The 25,876-nt window shown below is 47.3% G+C and overlaps 1 protein-coding gene across 1 annotated transcript in view; it reads left to right on the forward strand.

Annotated features, from left to right (window-relative positions):
- The window catches only part of SMOX (spermine oxidase), a 52,440-nt gene extending 34,987 nt beyond the window's left edge, over positions 1 to 17,453 (forward strand). Inside the window, exons 4-7 of the mRNA XM_071447409.1 lie at positions 5,780 to 5,953; positions 8,745 to 9,444; positions 15,555 to 15,715; positions 16,970 to 17,453. Coding sequence (XP_071303510.1) covers positions 5,780 to 5,953; positions 8,745 to 9,444; positions 15,555 to 15,715; positions 16,970 to 17,107 — 1,173 coding nt within the window. The 3' untranslated portion in view covers positions 17,108 to 17,453. The remainder of the gene's footprint in view (positions 1 to 5,779; positions 5,954 to 8,744; positions 9,445 to 15,554; positions 15,716 to 16,969) is intronic.
- The last annotated feature ends 8,423 nt before the right edge of the window (positions 17,454 to 25,876 follow it).

Consider the following 25,876-nt stretch of genomic DNA (forward strand, 5'->3'; position numbering starts at 1 on the left):
ACCCTGTCCTGAGCTGAAAAGAAAGAACCCCCCACAAAACAGCCAGCAACCCATGATGGATGCAAAGCCTAATCAGGGATGCAGGACTGGCATGAACAGTGGAAAATGTATCCCTGAATGAGCAGGGCTAAATTTGTCACCCTCCCCCTCGCTCACACCCTGCCTGGCTTTGCCTGCAGCTGCTGCTGGGGCTCCAGTGCCTTCAGTGCCTTCAGCTCTTCTCCTCCAGCTGGGTCTCTCTAACCCCAGTTATCTTCTCATCTGGACACCAGATTCTAGGGAATTCAAAGTGCAGGGGGTCTCCCTTGAGTTTCATTGGGGCATGTGGAGTCTCTGAAACTGCATTTTAGCAAGGCGAGGTCTCTCTGTGCTGAATTTTGCTGGAGTGAAAGGCAGAGCACCCCTGTACCTCCAGAGCTTTGCCTCACTAATTCATCTGGAAAGTCCTTAGGCTTTTTCCAGGCACTTATCCAATCTTTTTTGGCTGCCTTCTTCTACCTCAATACAAGTTTTGCTGCATTTTTGTTTGCAGTAGCCTGAATTTTTAATAGCTGTAGGGATGTCTCACAGGAGCCTTTATTTGGTTATGAGGAAGTGGAGCAGTCAGACTGCTTGAAGACTGCTCAGCTCTTCATTTCTCCAGCAGAAAGTTCCTTGGGAGGGGCTGTTGCCCTGCACTGGGGTCAGTCAGGATTTGTCATGAACCTGTGACCAAGGTGACCTGAAGTCTTCTCGTGGAAAGAGGGCAATGCCTTCAAGGAAGGTCTCCAGTCCTGCAGAGCATCCACCTGGATTCCCAACCACACATTGCCAAGGGAAGCACCATGAGACAGGGCAGGACTTTTAGGATTGTCCTCCTTAAGATGGTGTGCTGGGTGGGGCTGGCACTGCTCAGGGTCATTGTCACTCCACTTGGTCAGTCTCCAAAAGGAAAGAGGCACCAGCACGGGGAGGTTCCCCAGGGTGTGATGCCCACATCATGTATTTGTCATCTTCCCACCTTCCTCTCCACTCCTTCTAGGATAACTGGGGGAATCCTGGGGCTGGGAGAGGATTTTGGCTCTTCTTGCTTGTACCACATCTCTATGACTCTCAGGAAAACGACCAGAGTGGGACCTCTGAGGGTAATGTCTGCACTTCTGGGGTCTGTGTGTGTGATTAACTCCTCAGAAAATGTGATCAGGGACAATTTATCTCAGAATTGTTCCTCTGTCCCTGCTAAGTCCTCATTTCCCTTTTCAGAGAGGTGTTTAAAGCCGATTCCCAGGTATTAGTGAGAAGTGGTGAGCTGGACAGGTTAAATGCAGCTGAAAAATCAGTCTGTCACTGCCTGATTTAAGAGAAGTGCCTGCTTTTACTTGAGCTTTTCAGCAAGGATGTGGTCCCTAAAGAACTGCTTCCCAGGAACCCTCCCTTAACAATCAGCTAATTAATGGCCTTGTTATCTGTCAGCTTTCTCCCGTGTGCTGCAACAGCTTCTGGGGGAGGGATGCAGCCAAAGAATGACAACGTTTTTCATCCTCCACACCCCCACCCCGTGCTGGGCTTCCTGCCATCCCCAATTAAGCTCCAGTGCCTTGCCTTGCAGTTATCATGGACAGCAGGACCAAAGGGCCGCTGAGAATCACCGTTCCCTCCCTGCCTCTATTGCACTGACAGATGTCTGGCCTGGGAACAGCACAGCCCTATCTCCATCAGGGCTTTTTACTGGACAGGGATTAAGTCACAGCAGTTTTTAAGCCAAGTGAGCAAAAGACAATGCTGGGCATCGTCAGCGGCGCTGACAGGAAGGAGTGTGGATGGGGATGTGCTTTCCTGACCTCCTTCAGTGAGGAGAAACTTCTTTATTTAGCTTTGTTCTTCCTAAGAAACTGCTTTTTCCTGTGGTGGAGGAGCACGTAGGTAGTAAATAAACACGTGGAGGAGGAAGCCTGTAGGTAACAAGAGGGGACATCCTTGCTGGAATCCACGTTCCCTGCATAGACCCTGCTTGTGGGATGCCCCAGAGCTGGTCAGAAAGAAGACAGAAGATGGAAGCTGAAGTGAACCTGTTTTAGGACTGTGGACGTTCAGTTAACTTGTTTTAATTTCTTACCTTCGACCCCTTCTGTCTTGCAGACCCAGGGAACTGGGGTTGTTCAGCATGACAACCAGGGAGACCTTCCAGCATCTTCCAGGGCCTGAAAGGGCTCCAGGAGAGCTGGAGAGGGACTTTGGACAAGGGATGGAAGGACAGGACAAGGAGAAAGGCTTCCCACTGCCAGAGGGCAGGGTTAGACGGGATTTTGGGAAGGAATTGTTCCCTGTGAGGGCAGTGAGGCCCTGGAATGGATTTCCCAGAGAAGCTATGGCTGCCCATGGATCCCTGGAAATGTCCCAGGCCAGGTTGGATGGGGCTTGGAGCAACCTGGGATAGTGGAAGGTGTCCCTGAACATGGCAGGGGGTGGGACTGGATGGGCTTTAAGGTCCCTTCTAATCCAAACCATTCCATGATTCTGTGAATTCCTTGGAGGATTGTGTGTAAGCCTTCAGAATGAGGGAAGGAAGAATGCTTAGAATGAGAGGTTACTTGAGATCTCTCTTTTTTCAGTCAGGCTTCCAGAGCCACTTGTTCTGTCCTAGCTCAGGGGGACTTTAGAGTGAGAAATGTTTAGGTTGTCCTGCTGGGATGTGAGATTGCCCATGGTAAGAGATGGGAGTTGATGCAGTTTATCCTTTGGTTTTGCTCCCTGCTTGTATCAGATTTATGATAATAGAAAAGCAAAGGTTGGCTGGACTGTCTGTGGTGTAGCTCTCCTTGCTGGACATGGAGCTCTGGTTTGGATGCAGGGAGATTTTGAAGGGTTAACTGGAAAATCAGCAGAATCTTTTGGGTCATCCTTGTTGTTACCTTTCCCCAGGATCTTTGAGGGAAAGCCCATTTCTACTTTCTCAGGAACCCTGCTGCTGAAATGCTGAAATGATTGGAGGAGTATGGGTTTTCAGATATCACAAGTGCTTGTTCCCAGTGACCCCAGGGGTGGTCCCATAGGAATGACAATGCTTTCCCCATCTGGGGAGGGAAAGTCTGGATAATTCCAACTCCAGACAGCACAATTTTGCTCCTGCTTCATCGGACACCTACCTTAAATGAGGTGTCCTAGTGAAGCTTTTCCATAGCTTCTTACACAGGATGTGTTTGCTGCTCATGTTCATTAAAACATACATTTCAAGCATCTTTTTTATTCATTTATTCTGACCATATATCTCTCAATGTAGGACCTGCTGTCGTTTCTCTTTTTGCTTCTTCCCTACAACAGCTTTGCCTCCTCTTCTTCCTCAGATGGTTCAGCACTCCCAAGAATCAGAATATCCTGAGTTGGAAGTGACTTAGGAGGATCATCAAGTTCAGCTCCTGGGCCTGCACAGGAAAACCCCCAAAGTCACCCCTTGTGTCTGAGGGTGTTGTCCAAATTCTTCTTGAACTTGAAAAGCAAGGAAATAAGAGGAGAAATAAGAAATCCTGATGTGATTTAACTTACCTGCTGTCCGATCAATGGGATGGCACCTCCAGGAAAGACTTTCCTTGGTGGTTACAGCACAGAGAACTTGTGCCTTCCTGCTCTCCTCTCAGTGGGGCAGTGAAGAAATGTAATGGTTAACAAAAACATAGTCAGGCTCACTTCTCCTGTGGGCCAAGTGGTGGCTGGGTTTTAGCAGGGCTTTGCTTGTCCTGTGAGTTTGTTATCTGCTTACAGAGCTCAATCAGCTTATGAAAGCCGAGCTGATTGTGCTGACGCAAGGTCTGTGCAGCCTGGACCTGCTGCAAGTGCTTGTGGCCTCAGAAATCCAGGGACCTGAGAACCAGGGGATGCTGGAGCTGCCAAAGTTTCCTTTGCTGGAAGCCTTTGTTTCATACAGGACGTTGGGCCCCACCTTTCTTGTCTGGGAGTCGCCTTGGAATGGTCGTGTCCCAGGCAGTGTCTGCAATTCTCTTCTGTCTTTACCAGTCCCACTCATTTTCCTTGTGATTGTTTCTTTTCTGTTTTTATCATTTATTCCACCCCCCTTTTTTTGGTCATTCTTTCACTTTTTTTCTCCAGTTTCCTCCTCATCCCTTCCCTGTCAACTCACCTTCTTCCATTAGCTCACAGACCTCCTCTCTCTCACTCCTACCACTGCAATGTGTTTATCCTCCTCCCTTTCCTCTTCTTCCCTGTATTTTGCCTCCTCAAATTCACTTTATTCCTAAAACCCAAGATAAAATCAAGCTCTTGGGGAAAACTGGAGTGGGAAGAACATAAACCATAGTGGATTAGCCCTCTCAGCAGGGAATGGAAAGCTCCAGGAGCTTTTTGAAGGCAAGGCTGCCAGTTTTTTACCAGCTTTGTACCAGATATTTACTGTAGCTTTCAACTTCTTGACATCCAAATCATCTGTCTCCAAAAAATGATCATAAGGTGTAATTAAACCATCTTTGATGGGAAAAACACCCCAAACAGAGATGTAAGAATATTGTTCACCCTGTGGTATGATATGAATGAGAAGGGGACACATTCTGGACAAACAAATCATTAATGGGATGTGCTGCATTTCTGAGAGGCATCTTTTGAGAGCTTTCCTGTGTTAAAAGATTCCTCTTGAAGTTTGTTTTTTTTCTATAAAAAGGAAGAGCCATGATGCAATTGCAGGCTCTTCTGGCAATATTGTAGATAGAAATACAAGTTTTCCCAGACAGCCACAAGCAGTGGGCTGAGTTGGATGGTGTTTCCTTGCCTTTTATGTAGCTTGTATGGAAAACTGGGGTTAAAAACCACCAGGAATATCTTCAAAGAAGATCAATTTGTTACAAGGGATTTTTACTGTGGCTCCTGGTGAGGAGCTCTAGAGATGTCACTGTTTTCCATGGATTTCTACCTGTCCTGTGCTCAAGTAAAATGTGTGTGCATACAGAATTCCTTTGCTGTTTGTTGCTTCCCGATTTCATCGGATGTTGGAATCCAAAGTGCAGGGAATTCTCAGAACTTTGGGCCTGTAAGTCAAAGCTTAGAATTAAGCACAGGATTTGACCTGAGACCTTGGAAAAGTCTTCCAAACTTAAGTACTAGAAGCAAGAATATGGATTTATAGTTTAAAGCAGAAACATGGTAAGTTAAAAAGAGGAAAGTTTCGAGTTTTAGAATTTAAGATATATAAAAAAAATAAAAGTAGTTACAAAGGTAAACAAGAAGTTTTAGAATACAGTTCTGCAGGTTTATGTATCATAAAATAATTAACTAAGAAAGCTGTTTTTGACTTAACCCTTAAATATTTAGTTTTCCAGACTTACGCTTACTCTGTAGCATAAGTCCATAAAACGAAATACTTAAGGGTTAAGTCAAAAACATAAATATCCTATTAACAGTGTTTTATTAATCAATAAATCCTTAAAAGGTCTTATAACTAGACCATGCAGTAAAGATGTGAGCCAAGCTCACCCTTCCTGTCTATGTAGAAGATAAGAAAAATAAATCACGTGATCTAAAAAACTCAAAAATCCCATCTCTAACTCATTCAGAATTCCTTCAAAAATCCCCATAAATGGAACAACAGAAAACTAACTGTGAAACTTAATTGACCCACTCTGGTGGATTCCTTCTAAATAATGGAGAGGGTGGAAGGGCTGGTATCAACCTGGGACACAGAGGTGGGAGAGGAGCCGGTGCTTTTTATCAGATGTGGGGAGGGACGTGAATGTGCTGGGTCGGGACAGCTGAAGGAGCATCTTGCTGGATGATCCTTGTGTCCTGTCTCTGGCAGGTCTATAACCTGACTCAGGAGTTCTTCCAACGAGGTAAACCAGTCAATGCTGAGAGCCAGAACAGCGTGGGCGTTTTCACGCGGGACGTCGTGCGCAAACGCGTCAAGGCCGACCCGGATGACACGGAGGCCGTCAAGAGGCTGAAACTGGCCATGATCCAGCAGTACCTGAAGGTAGGTGTGCACATCACTGGGGTGTTTTGTTTTTGGAGCAAACAAATCCTGAACCTCAGGGCACCTGGCTGAGCCCTACCCAGCCCTGGAAGTTGCTTTCTGTGCTCTCTTGTAGTTTGTGTTTCTGTTGACAACTTTCCCTCCCAACTCAGATCCAAAGACAGTGGGCTGCAAGGAATAATGCCTTTACTATTTTTTTTCTTACCTTAAAACCCCAGTTGTCTTAATAGAAGAGGCTTTCCTAGGCCTTGTTAAATTTTATGGTGTGATTTAGGTTTTTTTTTTGCCACCTGAAGCTACTCTATTGTCAGGTTCTTTTAGTAATGTTTTATCTTGTGACTTACACCTGCACTCACTGATCCTGCCTGAGTGTTTTTTACCTCTCAGAGACCAGGAGAAATGTAATTTTGATGCTAGTAATTTGCTGAAGAAATCCCCAGAAAGCATTTTGAAGGTAAAGCAATAAAATCCAAGATAGACTGTATAAAACCAGCTTTCCACATGGCTTCCATAGTTCTTTTTATCTCCTCGGTGCCTTGGCTAAATGAGTTCTCTGTGGGATGAGGACTTAATGCTGCATCAAGCACTCCATGAGTAGAGTGTATCAGTCATTTTAATTTCAATTAGGATGACTTAAAAGCTTCTGAAATGAGGCAGGGGAGGCAAGCAGCACTTTGTCATGAGTTCACTGTTTTCAGATGGGAAGCTAAACCAAAGAGGAATAAAGACCTAAAGTCTCACAGGAGATTTGAGATAGAGCTGAGGTTTGAACCCTGGTGTCCTGAGCCTGATATCTCAGCATCCTCACCCAAAACCTCTTCTCACAGGGTGTCCCCACAGCTGCCATGTAAAGCTCAGTTATTTGTTGTGTTACCCAATGCAGACAGGGTTAAGTCATTGGATACAGCTCTGGGTTTCCTGGTGGTTTTTCCTCTGCTTGCTCCAGGCTGCCACAGTCAGAGCTGTTTCTGCAAGTCTTGCAAATCCCTTCTCATGCAAATAACTGAGAAAAACAAAGCTTCCCATACTTTAGACTATCAGATGGCAGAGTGGGGATTAACCTGTCTTGGTAGCTGCTTGTTTTTCCCCCCTGGCATTTTGCCTCCATAGTTGAAAGAATCAAACAGCCACCAGTGTTTAACTTCATAGTGAGGAGTGTCCTGTTGGATCATCCAGGCAGGGTGAGGATCCATGGGTTTTGTGTTGTGTCACCCTGGGGGAGGGAGGTCTGGGAAGTGCTTGGGTAGGGTGGAACTACAGCACAGTCCAAAGATGGGTCTTCACTCAGTGTCCACTGGAGTCATCAGGCAGTGAGCAGGACAGGGAAGGCACCTGTTGGTCCCTGCAGGCACAGGAGCAGCCTGGGAGCTGCTGGTACAACCCTGACTTGTTGGCTTTGTCCCAGCACAGATTCCTGCCCTGCACCAGGGTGCTCCACAGCAAGAAGGTCTAGGCTTTTCAGGCTTCCAAGCACAGTCACTAAAGTGTGGAAAGGTCTGGAAAACAGGTCAAAGTTTGAGGCAAGGAATTGTAATATTCCTTAAAATGCTTAGAGAATTACAGTGTGCGAGCGATTGTGACTCTGGTGATGTGAAGATTTTAAGATCACCGTGTCCCGTGCATCAGGATTATCATTAGAAGCTTATCACAAGACAGGCCAAACATCCTGCCTTTGTTCCAGGGATTGTTGGGAGCTACAGCTATGCTTAATACTCCTACAAACATTAACCAACAGGTTAATGGATCTAAAGCTTTGGTAATCACATCAAACACACGTGGCTCACATCTTGGCATTTCCCTTTTCCGTCTCCTTCAGTTCCTCCTGTGCTGGGTCCTCTCACCTCTGGCAGATTGTTAGCTGACTGATTGCTGACTGTTTGACAGCATGCTGAAAGCTGCAGACAGCACAAAGAGCTGCCAGAAGTTTTTTGTGGCTCCTCGTGGGAACATTTATTAGCGTTGGAATGAGCATCTGATTAACGCGGCTCCAGGTTCTGCTGTAGGAGCACCAGGCAGCAGATCCTGGCCACTGCAGAGGGTTTTAAAGGATAGAAACCTGAACTTTAACCCAGAATTGTGCAGAAGCAAAGACATAATGGAATTTTAGATTCACAGAATGATTTGGGTTGGAGGGGACCTTAAAGATCATCCAGTTCCATCCCCTGCCATGGGCAGGGCACCTTCCACTATCCCAGGTTGCTCCAAGTCCCATCCAGCCTGCCTTGAAAACACTTCCAGGGCTGTGGCAGCCACAGCTTCTCTGGGCACCCTGTGCCAGGGCCTTACCACCCTCACAAGGAAGAATTTATTCCTCATATCTAATTTAAGTTGACCATCAGTTTAAAGCCATAATTCTTTCTCCTGTCACTCCATGGCCTTGTCCAAAGTCCCTCTCCAGCTCTTTTGTAGCACCTTTAGGTACTGAAAGGTGTCAGGAGGTCTTGCCAGAGCTTTCTCTTCTCCAGGCTGAACAGTCCCATCTCTCAATTTTTCTTCAGATCAGAGGGGCTCCAGCCCTCTGGCCTCTGAACTCTGGATGATGCAACTCCAACTCTTTACCATGACAAAATGGTTTCTCTGGTTGCAAGAAAGGCTAAGGAGTGATATTTGTCAGACCCTATGGCCAGGCACTTCTTTACTAGCAAAACTAACCTGGTTTCAGAGTGTAATTCTGTGCTTTCATGAGTGGAATTCAGTCATCTCATGCAGCTCCTCTGTGCCCTTGCAGAGCTGTGCTGTGGCTAAAGGAGTTGCTCTGTGGCAACGTTGCTTTTGTGTTGCTTTTCCTTAGGTAGAGAGTTGTGAGAGCAGCTCCCACAGCATGGATGAAGTGTCGCTGAGTGAATTTGGGGAATGGACCGAAATCCCCGGGGCTCATCACGTCATTCCTTGTGGTTTCATTAAAATCGTGGAGATCCTGGCGCGCTCCATTCCCAAGTCTGTCATTCAGCTCCGCAAGCCGGTCAAGTGCATCCACTGGAACCAGTCGGTCAGCCAGGAGATTGAGAGGGTGGCTGACCACAACAGTGACCTCCCCGAGGAGAACAAGGGCTCCAATGTCTTCGTAGAGTGCGAGGACTGTGAGTTCATCCCAGCTGACCACGTCATTGTGACTGTGTCCCTGGGAGTCTTGAAGAAGCGCCACGAGAGCCTGTTCCATCCCCGCCTGCCTGAGGAGAAGGTGATGGCCATTGAGAAACTGGGGATCAATACCACTGACAAGATCTTCCTGGAGTTTGAAGAGCCTTTCTGGAGCTCTGAGTGCAACAGCATCCAGTTTGTCTGGGAAGATGAGGCGGAGAGCGAGAGCTTGACTTACCCTGAGGAGCTGTGGTACAAGAAGATCTGCAGCTTTGATGTGCTGTACCCACCCGAGAGGTATGGCCATGTCCTCAGTGGCTGGATCTGTGGAGAAGAGGCTTTGATTATGGAGAAGTGTGATGATGAAACTGTGGCAGAAACCTGCACCGAAATGCTACGTAAATTTACAGGTCAGGCGTGCTCTGGTGGGAGAGGGAGCATGGGGCTGGGGAATCACATAACCACGAGGAAGGAAATGCTTTAAAGTCATTTTTAGTTCTTTGGCATTTTGTGTCCCTTTGAATGTGCGTGTGCTTCCAGCATAGCTCCTGCTTGGGTGTGCCTGAGAGCTATTTATACAGAGGGGCTGATAAACCGGCTCAGGAAGTGATGGGCAGAAGTGCTGGAGGATTCCACATCCTCTGCTTTGTTGAATCACAAATAACTCTTCAGCAGCTGAAGCTGTCGGGCTCTGAGGGCTGATCTCAGCTGTGGAGAGCAGCACGGCCCCTTCAGAAACTGAACCTGTTTAGATCAGCTGAGGTGTGGTTGAATCACACCCCTGACTTCCATTCAGTATCAGATCGATGGAAATAATCTCCAAGACCTAAATTTCGAAAAATTCATTGATCTTGAGAGTTCCCATTTTCTGGGTGCATCACTGAAACCTTCCTGGACTTCACAGATTTCATGTTCTGTGATCACACATCACTTTAAGGGCAGCAGTTGGACTGAGGCAAATCTTAGGCGTATTACACTGAGAAAATCCAAATAAAATCACTTAAAGGAATAACACTTGGATGATGGGCTTTAGCTTGTCCACAGTCACTTTCTCTAGAGGTCACACACCTTCCCAGGAAAAGGGATTTCTTTATCTGAGAGTTTTGACATGCTCTGATGGGAGACACTGTGCAAGTGCAGGTGTAAGGTAGTAACACTAAAAGAAATAGTGGTGGACTTAACAGCAGTTTTGAAATAAGAGTTTTGAATTGATAGAGAATTGCAAGCACTTATAAGAGGAGCATCCTCCAAGATTAGATGCAGTTTATGCTATTTTAGAGATGGCTCCTGTGATTAAATGATTTATATCTTCCTGCTAGCTGGTGTTAGCCCAATCTCAGCACTCAGGGGGTTTCCAACCTTACCTCTTGTCCATGGAGCTCCAGCTAACTGGAGAAATTTGCCTTCACAAGTGCAGCTTTCCCCTTCCCTTACTGACCATTTGCTACCAACCACATGGAGATCCAGAGAGTCACAGAATCACAGAATATCCTGAGTTGGAAGGGACCCATCAGGATCATCATGTCCAGCTGCTGGCCCTGCACAGGACACTTAACAATCCCTTTGTGCCTCAGAGCATTGTCCAAATGCTTCTTGAGCTCAGTCAGGCTCGGTGCTGTGACCATTCCTTGGGGAGCCTGTTCCAGCACCTCTGGGTGAAGAACCCTTTTCCTGAAAGGACCCTGGAATCTGAGGATTTCCTGCATAACTGACTACAGCCCAAAGAGATTTTACCACTCTCTGCAGGAGCTGTAGGGTAGAGACTCTGGGTTGAAAAGCCCAGATTCAGTGCCCAAGCCTGCACCCTTGTTTCAGCTGTGCCTCCTGAGCTGGTGGTGTTCAGGGGTGTTGGGTGTCCCCATGTCACATCAGTCCCCATGTGCCATCTTTCCCCTGACCCCAGCAGGGAACTGCTGCTCTACCCAGGCTTAGCAGGAGGCTCTTCTCTCACAGGCCAAGTTGTTGTAGTCCTGAATGTACAAACAACCTTGTTTGTTGCAGCTTTTCTTGCTTAAGGCCTATTAAAATAAAATAAAAAAAAAATTCCAAACCCCACTTCAATTCATGAGTGGGAATTTGGCTGTTTGAGTCTGCTGTAGTTTGGCATGTGGGAGTTTGCTCTCCCTCTTCCTTCTTGGGCTTTTTCACAGTGACTGTTTACGTGTGTTGGATGTTCCTCTCCTCCCAGCAGGGAAATATGAGGCTCTGGGCCCTGGGTCTGTGCTGCAGTTGCTCTTCCAGCTGATGCTGCACCTGGTCACTGTCCATCAGGCTCTTCCACACAGCTAATCCCAGGTTAGCTCTCCTTGGAGAATTCCAGACTGGATTTACCAGGCCCTTGCCCTGCAATGAGCATTTTGTGCATCAACTGAGAAGTGGCCTTGCAGCTGCTCAAAACTGTGAGAGGAGAACCTGTTCTTGGAGCACCCATTACCCAACATGACGTGTTCCACTTTCTGCCCCCAATGCCCTTGTTGGTAGAAAACCTTTTCACTTTTCATTCTCTTGCAGGATTCCCTGGCTAAGGGAGCTGGATTTATCCCGTTTTCCTTGCTCCTGTTTTCCCCAGAGGTTCCCAGAAGGAGCAATACCTCAGGGCTGATCTGGGCCAGGTGCCAGGCTGGCTGAAATAACAGAAGCACGCTCAGCTCTCTGTGCACCTCCCTTCTTCCCTTGATCTGTTCCAGGGGGAGTGTGAGAGAGGCTTAGACCAGCAGCCCATGATACACCTATGGCCACCTCTGAGCACGGCTGCACTCCCCTGGTCCAATTAGCACCACCAAACCCACCTCTGAGAGCCTTTCCCACCACTCAAGCTCACACAGGTCAGCTAACCAAGGTAGGAAACTGGTCCTGCCAGGATCCTCACCTCTGTGGAAAGCCTGGATCTTCCATAGGGCAGCTCAGATCTTCCACACCTCACCTGCTGCTCTGTGACATCTTCTGAAGCAGCTTTTCTCTGTTGAGTAGAGAGGGAGCCTTATATTCAGTAATGAAGCAGATACTTTGAGCCTTTTAATGTTCCCTTTGCCTTTCATGTGCTGGGGATGAAATGCCCCATGCTTTTATTCTTCTGAGAAAGAATTCATGCATTACCAGGTAGGTTCCCATCTTTCACTGTGTTTTCCCAGTCTATTGCTCATGGTGGCCTTTTCTTTGCCTTCAGAGTATGTTATACCAGTTTTAAGTGAAATCCATTCTTTTAGGTTCATACTGAGAATCTCTCTGAGAACTGACCTTCAATTTTCCTCTCAGCTCGGCGTTGGGGATTATCTGGCTTTGCTGTGAAAAGCTCTGAGGATTGTTCTAACCTAAGAACCACCAGCAATTACTGCTTTTCACAACTGGATGGTGAAAAGCAGTGTCCTCCAAATCTGATTAAATAGAATACCTCTGAGCAATTAGGAGCCTTGCTCTGCCTTCTTTGTTGGATAAGCTCCCAGAGTAGGAAGCCAGAGGCTCCCTGCTGAAGGGATCACTGGAGCCTGGCAGGCTGCAGCTGGAGATGCCCTGAGTTTTCCTCCAGGAGGGGAACAGATCTGTTTTGGGTTCTGCATCACATCTCCCAGTCCCATGTGGGTGTCTGGAGTATCCACTCTGGTGGTTGTAGTCACTGGTATGGGGGCAGTACCACAGATCTCCCTTGGTGGAATCTTACATCCTGCTCTCAGGTAGGCAAATAAATTTAGGTGCCTTAATTTAGATTGGTGAGTTGATTGTATGGTAATTCAGTCAGCCCCATAACCAGTAAACCTCTGTATCCACAGGTCCCAGGAGCTGAAGAAAAATGGGATTGTGTGAGGCACAGGGAGTTGTCTTGCATAGCTTCAAAAGTGGAAATCTGTGGCATGAAGATATGTACCTTCCTGTTTTAGTGAAGGCCAACATCCTCTCTTTAGCCATGTAATCTCTTTGGATGGTGGAAACTGAGAAGTTTCCACATCTGTGTTATTACTTTTATCTGTAGACAAAGGCTGTTTACCCTGTTTGAAAGCAGAATGAGAAAGTCCAGTGAAGGATGTTCCTTGAAGGACTGTGGCTCTCAGTCTTTGCAGTTTCTGTCTTCAAACAGCTGCTCAGAATCAGAGCTTGTGCCATGTGCTCCTGTCTGACCTTCAACCAAAGCCCCCTCTGGGTCTCCTGATTTTCCTCTTAGAAACAGCTGCTTGCATTAAAAGGTGCAGAATTGCAGAATTGCAGGGCTACAGTTGCTGCACAGTGGACACTTGGGTCTTGCTAATGTGGCCTGATGTGCTGGAGACCTTGGAAGGAGCTCGTGTGGATGGATGTGGATATGGAAACACGCACCAGCTTTGGAAGAGGCACCACCAGGCCACTGCAGAGACTCTTTTTACTTGAAAACTCGTCATGTGCTGTTTTTGTGCAGTGCAGTGCAGTGGGATGGGTGGGTGCCTTGGCCCTGGTTGGGGAGTGTTCTCTGACAGCTTCCATGGTGTTTTCTCCTGGGCTTTCCCACAGCCCTCAAAAATAAAACATGATAGCTTATTTCCTTGACACATCTGAGAGCTCCCAGATCTCAGACTCCCTTGGGCTTTCCACTTCCAGGCATTTCTGCTTTGAAGAGTCTTGCAGGAACATATTTTAGAGGCCTTTGTTATGCAAAGCCGTTACTCCTGAAACATTGCTTTGTAGGATGTGTTTTGTTTGTGGGATATATTTATTTGCTAGTCTGGGCCATATTTTGATCTGGGGCCTGGTTTTAAAGTGTTCACAGAGTACTCTGGGCAAGCCATCCTCTGCTTTGTTCCAGCCCCTTATTCCATAGCTCTGGCTGACAGGATACTCCTGAAAGCAGAAGCTGAACCAGGACCTGCTCTTGATTTTAGGGAATTGAAGGCACAGCTAAATAATAGCTTATGAGAGCTAAATGATGCAGTGCCCAACCAGGGTTTACATTTGGGTGTCTCCTTCTAAACTGGGATGAAGAAAATGGGGGGAATTTGGGTTGCCTCATGGCAGGCTGAACATCTTGAGTTGTCCCAGAGTCAGGGTCTGAAGCAGGCAAAGGATGTGAACATCTCAAAACTCCTGCTTTTTGTGCTATCTTCTGGAATCACAGAATTACTTGAGTTGGAAAAGCTCTTTAAGATCAGTGATCCCAACCATTCCCCCAGCACTGCCAAGGCCACCACTGTCACATGTCCCCAGGTGCCACATCCACATGGCTTTTAAATCCCTCCAGGGGTGGTGACTCCAACACTGTCCTGGGCAGCTCTGGCCGGGCTGGACAACCCTTTCCATGAAGAATCATAGAATGGTTTGGGTTGGAAGGGACCTTTATGATCATCCAGTTCCAGTCTCCTTTGCTGTGGAAGGTTTAGACTCAGCCCAAGGTTCAGGTAGCCAAACCTTGCCTGGGTATGTGATGTTGCCTCAAGCGTGGATCTTGGCTCCTGCTGAGGGAATTTCTCTTCACTGGAATTCTCCACGTCCCTCTGTTCCTCTCCTGCCATGCCAGATATGATCACGGGACTCCAACAAAAGCAGTGGCACTGAGATTGTCCAAAACCAGCCCAGCAAGAGATCTCCCAAGTGTGACTCTCCCTGCTTGTACCTGAGGCTCTTGTGCCACCAGCTGGTGGCTGCAGTCCTGGATCTCATGTTCTCCAAAGTCCTTGGGGTGGGGACAGTGGCTGATGATGACCCTGTTGTGGGTGCATTCTTCACCTCTAGGTCCTACATCCTCTTAGCAGTGGAAATCCTACAGCAATCTAGAAATCCTCCTTCCAGCCTCAAAAGCCTTCTTTCCATGCCTTGTGCATTAAATAAAAGAGTCTCCTGGATTTTAGCTTCATTTGGGGGGAAACTGTTATGGGAAGCTGTTGGAATGAGTTAATCCAGGTTTTGAGAACTTCCTGACAGGTTTTTCAATGTCCCCACATAAAGAAGATTTGCCTTCTTCCCTCTTTGGAGGCACTCCTCTCTCACAAGGCTACCTAAACGTCCAGTTCAGACTGGGCACTCAGATGCCTAAATCTTGGTGAGATCAATCACATGCTTGATTACCACCAGGCTCCCCACTGCAAATGTGACCAGAACATGCTTTGTATTTCCAAACCAGGCTGTGTCCAAGGTTTCCTGAAGCTCCCCAGTGTTGTAGGAATCTAAACATTTTAATGCTCCTTTCCAAAACAAATCACAGAATCATTTAAGTAGGAAAAAACCTCCAAGGCCATGGAGTCCGACCTGTGATCAATTCCTCACCTTATCAAGCAGGCCAGGCCACTTAGTGCCTCATCCAGCTGTTCCTTGGACACCTCCAGGGGTGGGGACTCCCCCAACACCCTGGAAAATGGAAGAGCTGAGATGAAAAGGGAGGCAATTTCTGTTATATAAAGAGTTAAAACTCCATAATGAAAGGGACATCTGGTTTGGGGGCTCTGCTAGGCTGGATGTTGAATAAATAAGATGGAATCCCTGGCACCCACACCTTGCTCAGGCACTGCCCTCTTGCCCTCTTGGACACAGTCTGACTTTTTGCCTTCCCCTTTCCACCCAGGGAACCCAAACATTCCGAAACCTCGCCGGATTCTGCGGTCCTCCTGGGGCAGCAATCCCCACTTCCGTGGATCCTACTCCTACACCCAGGTTGGGTCTAGTGGGGCCGACGTGGAGAAACTGGCGAAACCACTGCCTTATGCTGAGAGCTCCAAATCTCCTGTGAGTATGGCCCAGATGGGGCCTGGGGCAGTAAAGCTGATGGGACACTGGGCAGCAGCTTTTTGGGGAGGGAGGTTGGAAGGGAAAACCCGTGATTTGGCCTCCAGTAGTGTGTTTCCCCATTCTATTTTTTTTTGTACAAAAGATGTGTGTAGGATTTTACCTCTGTAACGTTTGGAATGCCAACGTCTCAGGGATTCCCTCATCTCTACCTGAATTTATCAAGAGCTGCTCATGTGTGTGGCTTTTGGAATTGTGATATTGTCCTTTAATGACCATCAGCCCTATTGTCCAGTTCAGAATTCCTCAGGAAAGCACGTGCTAGTTTGTTTCAAAGATTATTATTATGATTATGACCCTGCTAATGTCTAGGTCTGAATGTGTCAGGGGTTTCATATTAGGAAATCTTTCTGTGCTGGCAGTGCAGGCTGAGGGAGGCCCAGTCCTTGGCAGGGGATGATGAGTTTTCTCCCCAGGCACTGCCTTGGCTTTCTGAATTTAGCAAGGAGAGCTGGAGCACACATGGAGGTGGTTACACAGCTCAGGATCACATTAAGCCAAACTCACCCCATCACTCAGGGTTATGTGTCCAAATCCAAAGGCTGATGAAAATGCAGCCTTCAAGCAGCTGCCCAGTCCATTTCCTCCACCAGAGCTTGGCCTCAGCAGAAATAATTGTATTCAGTGCAGAAATCTACTTAAGAAAACCCAGCAGGAGCTTTAGGAATTTTTCTGTGTGGTTCCCAGGGAAATCCTCCCAGAAATTCCTGCCTCCAATCCGAGTTGCAGTTCTAGCAATCACCTCACTATTGGTATAAGAGATACAATGCTGTGGGTTTTGAGACATGGCTGTTATTCTTCTGAAGCTGCTGTCCAGAAGAAAAATTCCCTTAATGCCTAAAAGTCTGCAGTGTGATTTAGGGGAGCAAAGGGAGGAGATGGTACCGAGCAGGTGCTCTGTGCCTCCTGCAGGTTTGTGGAGGTTTTTGGAACTGGCATCTTGTGGAGGTTTTGAGAACCAGCCCTCCAAAACAGATGAAAACCCCTGGCAGTGTCCCTGGCCAGGCTGGAGAGGCTTGGAGCAATTTGGGATAGAGGAAGGTGTCCCTGCCATGACAAGGGGGTGGCACTGGATGATCTTGGAGGTCCCTCCCAACCCAAACCATCCTGTGTGGGAGGGCACAGAAAGTTTGTGTCCTGTGACGCTCCCCAGTGACGTGTGCTGATGTGTGTCCCCTGTGCTGTGCCCTGCAGCCCATGCAGGTGATGTTCTCAGGGGAGGCCACTCACAGGAAGTATTACTCCACCACCCACGGGGCTGTGCTCTCGGGGCAGAGGGAGGCAGCTCGGCTCATCGAGATGTACCAGGACCTGCTGCAGTGCCCAGCCTGAGGGAGCCCTGCCTGACCACCAACACCACCTCCCACATCCTCCTGCAGCTCTCTGGAGGGGTTCTCTTTTATTTCAGTTCGCAGTAGAACAGCCTTTTATCTTTTCTATTAAAAAAAAAATTTAAAAAATAAAAAGCTCTTAATTGTTAAAAAATGTTAGCCATCAATAGCTTCATTTCCATGTGCTGTATTGTTAACAGGGAAGGGTGCTCCTTTTGGTCTGGTAAACTGTTTCTCTGTCATTTTAATTCTAATTTCACTTTTGGTGCCTATCATGTTCCTTTTGTTTCTTTTTTCTTTCTGTATTGTAAGTGCCTTCTATACTAAAATAAATGTTGTAATAAAAAGACTGGGTGCTGTGCTACTTCCTGGACACTTCACTTGGTAACTTCCAACTCGTTTATTCAACATTACAAAAATAGGATTTTTTTTTCCCCTTCCTATAAAATATGGAATAGGAGGAAACCAGGTTGAAAATAGGTCAGAAACACATTACACAAATGGTGCTTGTATAATAATGTATCCAAACTGGAGATTTCCTCTGCCAGCAATACAATCCTGACCAAAAAGGGTCTGGTTAGGGCAGAGCTGACAGCGCTGTGGTCAGTGTGGTCTCTGCCAGAGCTCATGGAATGTTTGGACAATGCTCTCAGCTCAGGGTGGGATTCTTGGGATGCCCTGTGCAGGGCCAGGAGTGGGATTTGATGATTCTTGTGGGTCCCTCCCAGCTCAGGGTTATTCTTTTGTTGCTTTATGCTTTACTTGTGTGTCCTTTAGTGTAGCAGGAGCACTCACCCCATCCAAGCAGCCTCTGGACTGTGCAGATGTGTGTCACTAAGTCCAGCTGTTAGATGTCACTTAGTCACTAAGTCCAGATATTAGACTCCCAAGGTTTTGTCTGCATCATGTGGAAATTGCCATCAGGAATGAGAAAAAAACCTTTTTTTTTTTTTAACTTCCTCAGAGAGATAAATCATGGGCTTCTTTAAAGTCAAGTGAACACAATGTAGCCATCAGCATAGTTTAAAGATATCTAAACAGTTTCCAAAAATAAAAGTTTTCAGGGTGAAGACCATGGGCGTTCAGCCACTGCCTTATCTCCCTGCATTCCATTTCTCCATCTGGCTGGCTGCTGGCCAGAGCTGCATGTGAGGAGTGAGGGATGTGCCTGCTTTGGCATCTGCTGCCCCATGTGAAGCCTCCCTTCCCTCTGCCTGTGTGTGGGGTGGGAGCTGTGCTGATAAATGAGTTACAGAGGGGAGGAAAAGGGACAGAGAGAGGGAAAAATCCCCCTGCAGAGGGTGAGTCAGTGCATCCCAAGATAAATGTCTGCAGAGGAGGCACCAACTCTGTCTGGTTCTCTCCAAGTTCAGCTGAGCTCTGCTGGTTCCCTGCTGCAGTGTGGAGGTGGGATGCCTTCCTGGCTGCTGGGGAGCTGGGAAGGATGGTGGTATGTTGAATTTATTGCTGTTTTTCTCCCATTTTTATCTGTTTTCATGCTGTTACTGAGTTGAGAAAGAGTTGGGCTGAGGGAAGAGAGTGCAGCACACTTGACTGAAGAGAGATAAGAACTCTTCAGTCCAGCTTCAGTCACTCAGAGCTCAACCTCAAGGAGCCAGAGCTGATTTCCCAGCAGCCAGATCTGCTGCAAAGTGGAATCTGAGGAGAAAACCAAATCCCTTGGGCATGTGGGGCTGACACAGGAAAAACCAAGGAGTTACTTTCTCTTCAGTGAAGAAATTTGGGAAGAAATTCTCAGTGAAATGATGGTCAGACCCTAGGAGGGGCTGCCCAGGGAGGTGGTGGAGTCCCCAAGGAGCACTCAGTGCCCTGGGCTGGGTCCCCAGGTGGGGATCAGTCAAAGCTGGACTTGATGGCCTGGGATGTCTTTTCTGTCCTAAATGATTCTGTGATTCCTGTGGCTTCTTTATCACAGGACATCCAAGGAAAGCTGCTGTGCTGTTGGCCAGAGTTTGAGAGCTCCTCCTTCTGCTCTGTGCAGACAGAGTGATGATGGTGTCTGGTTGTGCTGAGCAGGGATCTGGGACAGGCCAATCCCCCTCTCTCCTCTGCTGCCATCACTCACCAGCAATCCAGCCTTTAAAATGATGCTCATGTTCTGGAGACACTAAATTTAGCAGCTGTTTGCTCAGAGGTATTTAAAATTAGCAGCAAAGGCCACCCTGAGCATGTGACAAGGAGAGGTGCTGTCACCACAGAGGGGCTCTGTGACCCTCCACACTGCTCTTCATCCAAGACCTGTGACACCTTCATTCCACAAGAGCTCAGGGATGAAGGTTGGTGGAAAGCAGATGGGCGTGCTGGGAAGGTAAGAGGCACCTAATTACTCAGAATTAATGAGGGATTGCTCCTCCTGGCTGGCTGTGTGGGGAGGGTAGCAGGGTGCTGCCAGAGGTGGGGCTCCAAACCCCAGTGGGTGATGGTACCAGGGAGAAATGGCCATGGCTGTCCCTGGCTGCCTCTTTCCTGGGTGATCCAGGAAAAATCATCCACAAAATTTTATTCAGAAGATTATTATTAAGGAAAATTTCTTCATGGAAAGGGTGTCCAGCCCTGGCACAGCTGCCCAGGGCAGTGATGGAGTCCCTGTCCCTGGAGGGATTTAGAAGCCATGGGGATGTGGCACTTGGGGACATGGTCAGTGGTGGCCTTGGCAGTGCTGGGAGGAATGGTTGAACTCAATGGTCTCAGAATTTCCCAAACTAAACAATTCTGTGGTTCTGCTCCTTGAATCCCTAGCAAGATGTCACTGTGGGACACAAAATAACACGACACGGATGTGCAGCTCTTCCAAGGCGAAAAGAGAATTTTTAATTTCTGACTCCCAACATTTATAGACTTCCAAAAGTGACAGTGGGTTGGAGGGTGACAGTGCCACCTCTCCAATGACACTGGACAAACCAACAGTCCATCAAATTTCTCCTCCTTTATAAAAGACTGCAAAACAACAAATTATTTACACAAGGTGTGTGAGACAGTTCATTACAAGAATGTGAACATCAGAAGGCTTTGAAAAACTTAAAAAATCAGAGTGACAGCAAGAAATGCTTTTAAAAAGAGTTTTTTTTAACAAAAGCTGAGGTGCTCAGAGCCCTGATTCCACCAGTAGAGTGGTGGAATTACTGGGCAGGTCCTGGCTTCTGCCTTCACACCCCTCCTTGCCCAAACCCGGTGTGAGCAGAGCCCCCCGTTAGTGTCACCGTGCGGCCAATCCCAGAATCACGGAATTAAGGCTGGAGAAGAGCCCTAAACTCTCTGGTTTGTGGCATGGAGTGACCTGTGGTTGTCCCTGCACAGAGGGGACCATGAGGACGCTGCAGCAGCACATTTAAGGGCTCCAGCAGGATTTTTTGCAGGGTTTTAGCCCTTTCCTCCTGACAGGAGTGTCCCAGGATCCACACTGGGCTCTGAACTGTGCAAGGGGGCACCAGCCAGCCAGGCTTTATTTTATCATCAGAATCCCCTGATTCTGATTTTATAGTCAGGGGATTCTGATTCTAAAATAAAGGATCGGGCTTAGTGCCCAGGGAATTCCCCTGGTGCTGATTTATTTGCAAACACGGACCCAGAGCAGAAAAGGAGACTGGGACCCGCTGGGAGATCCTGAGACAAACTCAGTGGAGCAGCAGCGCTGGCAATGAGTGGGTGCTGGAACTGCAGGTGCTTCAAGGGATGGAAAAGCTGGGTTCTGGCTCTGCACTTGGATATTTTCTCCTCCTGGAGTGGCCCCCGCGGTGAGACCACTGAGTTCTCCGTGGTGCAGGGTCTGGAGCAGCCTCTGCAAGCTGAGCACACCCCGGGAAAGGTGATTTTGTGCTGCCATCTCGTGGCATTAAAATATTCTCTAGGAATAGTAAAGAATCGGACTATTCCCAGGAAATATCTGCAAACTGACCCAGGAGGATGTGAGGGAAGAGCAGGGGGGTGAGCACAGATACGATCCTTTATCAGTGGGTTCTGTTTCCATTCCTGGAGTGCCCTAGAGTGCCTGAGATATCCCTGGGGGGCTGGCAGGAGCTGTGGCAGGTGGATGGCAGGAGCTGGGTGATGTCCCAGCTCTCAGAGCCCACATGTGTGAGGTTTTGGCCACCCTGCAGACCCCCAGGACACCCAGAGCCCAGGGTTTGGTGTCCGGCTGGCTCAGGAGCCTCCCACCCCCAGGGAATCGAGGCGTCCCTTTGGAGAATTAACTGATTAATCAGGTCCTGAGTGAGATCCTGCTGTGGTATGGAGGATTTCTCTGAGTTTCAGGGATGTAGAATCGTGGAATGTTTTGGGTTGGGAGGGACCTTAAGGCTCGTTCCATCCCCAACAGTTTCTCACCCCTTCTGTTGGAAGCCTGGATGCTGAGAATTTCAGACTTTCTGTGCTATCGGGCACAGAACACTGCATTTGACCTGGGGCCATGGAGAAGGCTTCCAAAATTGAATTACAGAGCTGGGATTGTGGGTGTGGAGTTTGAATAGAAGTGTGTGATATCACAGGGTGGAAAACTTAGAGTTTAAAGTTTTAGAATCTAGTAATATATATATATATATATAAAGTAAGATGGAGGTTTTAGGGCAGAGACTGGTCCTTCTTCACCTTGTCCTCCATGGGTTTGGGTGGTTTTGTGTAATTGGATAAAAAAGTCCCCATTGCAGGCCTTGGGTGGTTGGTTATTGGGTTAAAAGTAAAAATAATTTAGGTGTCATTTCTTAATTGGACAGTTCATCCCTAAAAGGCCCTGTAGAGAGAGAGAGATGGGGCTCAAGTTTTTAGTGTGTTGGAATGCTGTAGAACTCAGGGTTTGTGAGACTGTGACAGAGATAAGAACAAATAAATATCTCAGTCCAAACAAGAAACACCATCTCACACATTTAATCCCCACCCTGGCAAAAGAGAAGCTAAGGCTGGACAAACCACAAGGGGTGAGAAACTGGTGTGGAACTTCTCCAAACAAAGGGCTCTGATAGCAGCTACAACCTGGTCCAATGCTAAACCCCCTCCAAAATCCTTTTGTGAAGCACAGGGAGAGATTTCCCAGCCCCAGTTATCCTCGTGGGCTCACAGTGGGTGGTTTGCTGTGGGGGCCTGTAAGATGAGTGACACGAGTGGGAGAACAGCAAAAAAAAAGAAAAAAAAAGAAAAAAAAAAAAGAAAAAAAAAGGGGAATTATGCTTGGAGAAGGAGAAACAGTGTCTCCTTTCTCATGGGCAGTGTGGCCCTGGCCAGGGTGGCTGCCTGAGGGCCATTTGTCAGGCATTTGGCAACTGAGCACTGCCAAGAGAAAAGACAACAGCAGAGGCAGGGGCTGGAAAAGCTGATTTATAAGGAGAGAGATTAAAAAAATAAAAACAACAAAAACAGTGGAGCTAAATATGTCATGTTTGGCTGGGCAAGAGGTGAGGGCTGAGCTGGCAGATGCCAGGAACTGGGAGGGGATTTGGGATGCTCAGGGGAGGATTTTTGGCTGTTGTGAGTGACGTGGATGGGTGCAGAGGATGGAGAGCCAGGAGAGAGGGCACTGACCCACGCTGAGATGGGAACATGGATAACAGCGGGGCTGTGCTCCGAGTCACCACCTGAGGGCTGTAAATCTCCAGGAAACTCCAGCACGGGGACAGCAAATCAAACCTTCCCTTCCCTGCCCTCGTTTGCAGTACAGCTGCAAACCCTGAATGTCCCTGCTTGCAGGTAACTCGCTTCAAAGTCCCAATGGATGCTTCTGTCCTGCTTCAAAATCCAAATGGATCCTTCCTTCCTGACCTGGGCATGTTTTCAGACCATCTTGGTGACACCTCGATGTGCTTGTGCCCATAGATACAGGCAGCAATCTTTGCTTGCTCCTCGCCCCACTCCTGTTCCCTGGGCCAATGGGTTGAATTTTTGTGATGACAAATTTTGAATTTTGAATTTTTGCTCCTGTGTGGTAGGAGCAAAAGATTCCTGCAAAAGCCAGGAATTGTGGAATGTCCTGAGCTGGAAGGAACCCATCAGGATCATTGATCCAGCTCCTGTCCCTGCACAGGCACCCCAACAATCCCACCCTGGGTATCCCTGGAGTGTTGTCCAAACTCTCTCGGAGCTCTGGCAGATTTGGGGCTGTGCCCATTCCCTGGGGAGCCTGGGCAGTGCCAGCACCCTCTGGAGGAAGAACCTTTCCCTGATCTCCAACCTAAACCCCTCCTGGCACAGCTCTGGCCATTCCCTTGGATCCTGGCACTGTCACAGGGAGCAGAGATCAGAGCTGTCCCTGTGCTGTCCCTCAGGAGTAGCTGCAGACCCTGATGAGTGTCCCCTCAGTGTCCTCTTCTCCAGACTCCATCCAGTCCTTCCCTGCCACCTCCTCTCAGCTGGCTCGTTGCTTCCCCTTCCTTGCTCACCTGAGCATATCTGAACCTCCCTCACATGTGGTGGGATGTGTGCTGGCTGTGCCCATCACCTTGAGCTTCCTTGCTGGGGCTGGTGTTCCCAGACACCCCAGTGCTTGTGGAGAGGGTGTAGAATTTGATGTAAAATTTCTATAGAATATACAAAAAATATATATAAACACACTCCTAATGAATATATACTCTCACATTCTTTATTTATTTTAATATATAATATATAAATTATTTATAATTTATGAATATAAAAATTATTTTTATTTATTTATAAATATAGAAATAATTTCTAATTTATAAATATAGAAGTATATTTTGATCTAAAATCTACACACATTTTAAGGATTATATGTAGAATTTGATGTAAGATATGTATAGAATAAAATTTTAATACAAGATTTTTATATACACACACATACACAGAAATATATAAATGTAAGCCTATAGAATATATTAATATAAACCTATAAAATAGGTTATATAAATATAGCTAAATATATATATACTATTTTATATTTATATATATATTTTATATATTATAAATTTTATAAATTTATATATATATAAATAGCTAAATATAAAATATAAAATTATAAATATATAAATATAAAATTAGAAATAAAATAGAAAGAAGTAAAATATAAATAAAATATAAAATTGTAATATATAAATATATTTATATATAAAGATAGAAACATAGAAATATAGAAATATAGAAATATAGAAATATAGAAACATAGAAATATAGAAATATAGAAACATAGAAATATAGAAATATAGAAAATACAAACATATGACTGCCAGAGCTCTCTTGAGCTGCCCTTGCTGTGCCCTTTGCAAAGTGCCCAGATGACCTTGAATTCCCAGGCCAGTCCTGCCCTCAGCCTGCAGCAGGGTCCCTTCCCACAGCCCTGCAGCTCCTCCCGTGCCCCAGCCCGTGCTCGGTGTCATCTCCTTGCTATGCAGTCACGTCACTGCAGCCACGCCTGCTGCTCCAGGACAAACATTTCCACTGGGAAATGCAGGAGTGGGAGAGAAGGAGCCTTGCTGAGGAGGCTCAGCACTGCTCACCCCTGCCCTGGGGACAGCTGGGACATTGTACACGTTCTTCTTGACTATAGAGGTGTGTTTTGGTTTGAAAATACTGGTGTCTGCTAAGGAAGGCAGGAGCCCTCCCTGAAATGGGAAATGTAAACTCCCTCCCTCTGAATTGTTGTAATTTTGAAATTAAGGGGCTCTCAGGCAAAGAGATGGGAATAGGAATAAAAGTTCTTTATTAGGAAAGAAAATAAAAATAAAATACAAATGCAGTGCTACAAAACAACACTGCCAGAGTCAGAGCAGGAGCTGCCCCCTGTGTGTCAGGGTGGGGGCACAGCCCCATCCCATGGGGGCTCAGCCCTCCTGCAGTGCCAGCTGTGGCTCTGCTGGAGCAGGGATCCTGCACAAGGGGGGAGTTTTCCTCTGCAGCTCCAGGGCTGCTGGAGATGGGCCTGGGCTCCCTCTGGCAATGCAGGGCAGCAGAAGCTGCTCCTCTGGCAATGCACTGGGCAAAGGCTGCTGTGCTGTCCCAAAGCTCAGATTGGATCCAGGTAGGAATGCTTGGCTCCTCCCCTGGGCAGAGCATCTCCCCATGGGATGATGGAATTGGATCAGCCATGCAGGGACACTCACTGGCCATGGACAGAAGGTAATTAATAATGAATGGCCCATGAACAGCAGAGATCTCCTGGAGGGAGGATTGGCTGTGGAAGAGATAAAGAAAACTGCCCAATGAACAGCAGAGAACTGCCCCAGCTCTGACAGATGGGAATAGAACACACACATTGCCTTGCAATCTGGGACATGGCCCACCTCAACTCATCCTGGGCTGGGAAAAGTTTCCTTTTCCTGGAGGATTTGGGTCACAATGGATGTGCCAATCCACTCTCCCTGTCCTCCCAGGGAACACAGGCAGGAGTTCCACTGAGGGTAAGGAGAGACAGAGAGAGCAAATGACAAAGTAATTTAGAGGTTTCCCTCCAAATTTGGATGGGATTTTGGAAGAGAGATCTCCCTGAGGCAGGGGCTCTGAAGGCAATGGCAGGCACATGAGCTGCTGGATGGAAATACCACCAGGAAGAAATGCAATTTTTCACTGGGCAGGTGTTCTTGTTCCACATTTCAGTGAGAAATTTTCACAGAATCACAGAAGGGCTTGGGTTGGAAAGGACCTTAAGGCCCATCAAGTCCAATCCCCTGCCATGGGCAGGCACACCTTCTACTCCAAGCCCCATCCAACCTGGCCTTGGGCACTTCCAGGGATCCAGGGGCAGCCACATCTTCTCTGGGCACCCTGTGCCAGGGCCTCACCACCCTCACAGGGAACAATTCCTTCTTAATAT

Source organism: Agelaius tricolor, unplaced genomic scaffold, assembly GCF_023055355.1.
Source record: "Agelaius tricolor isolate 1412-34295 unplaced genomic scaffold, bAgeTri1.0.p SCAF_24, whole genome shotgun sequence".
Lineage (NCBI taxonomy): Eukaryota > Metazoa > Chordata > Aves > Passeriformes > Icteridae > Agelaius > Agelaius tricolor.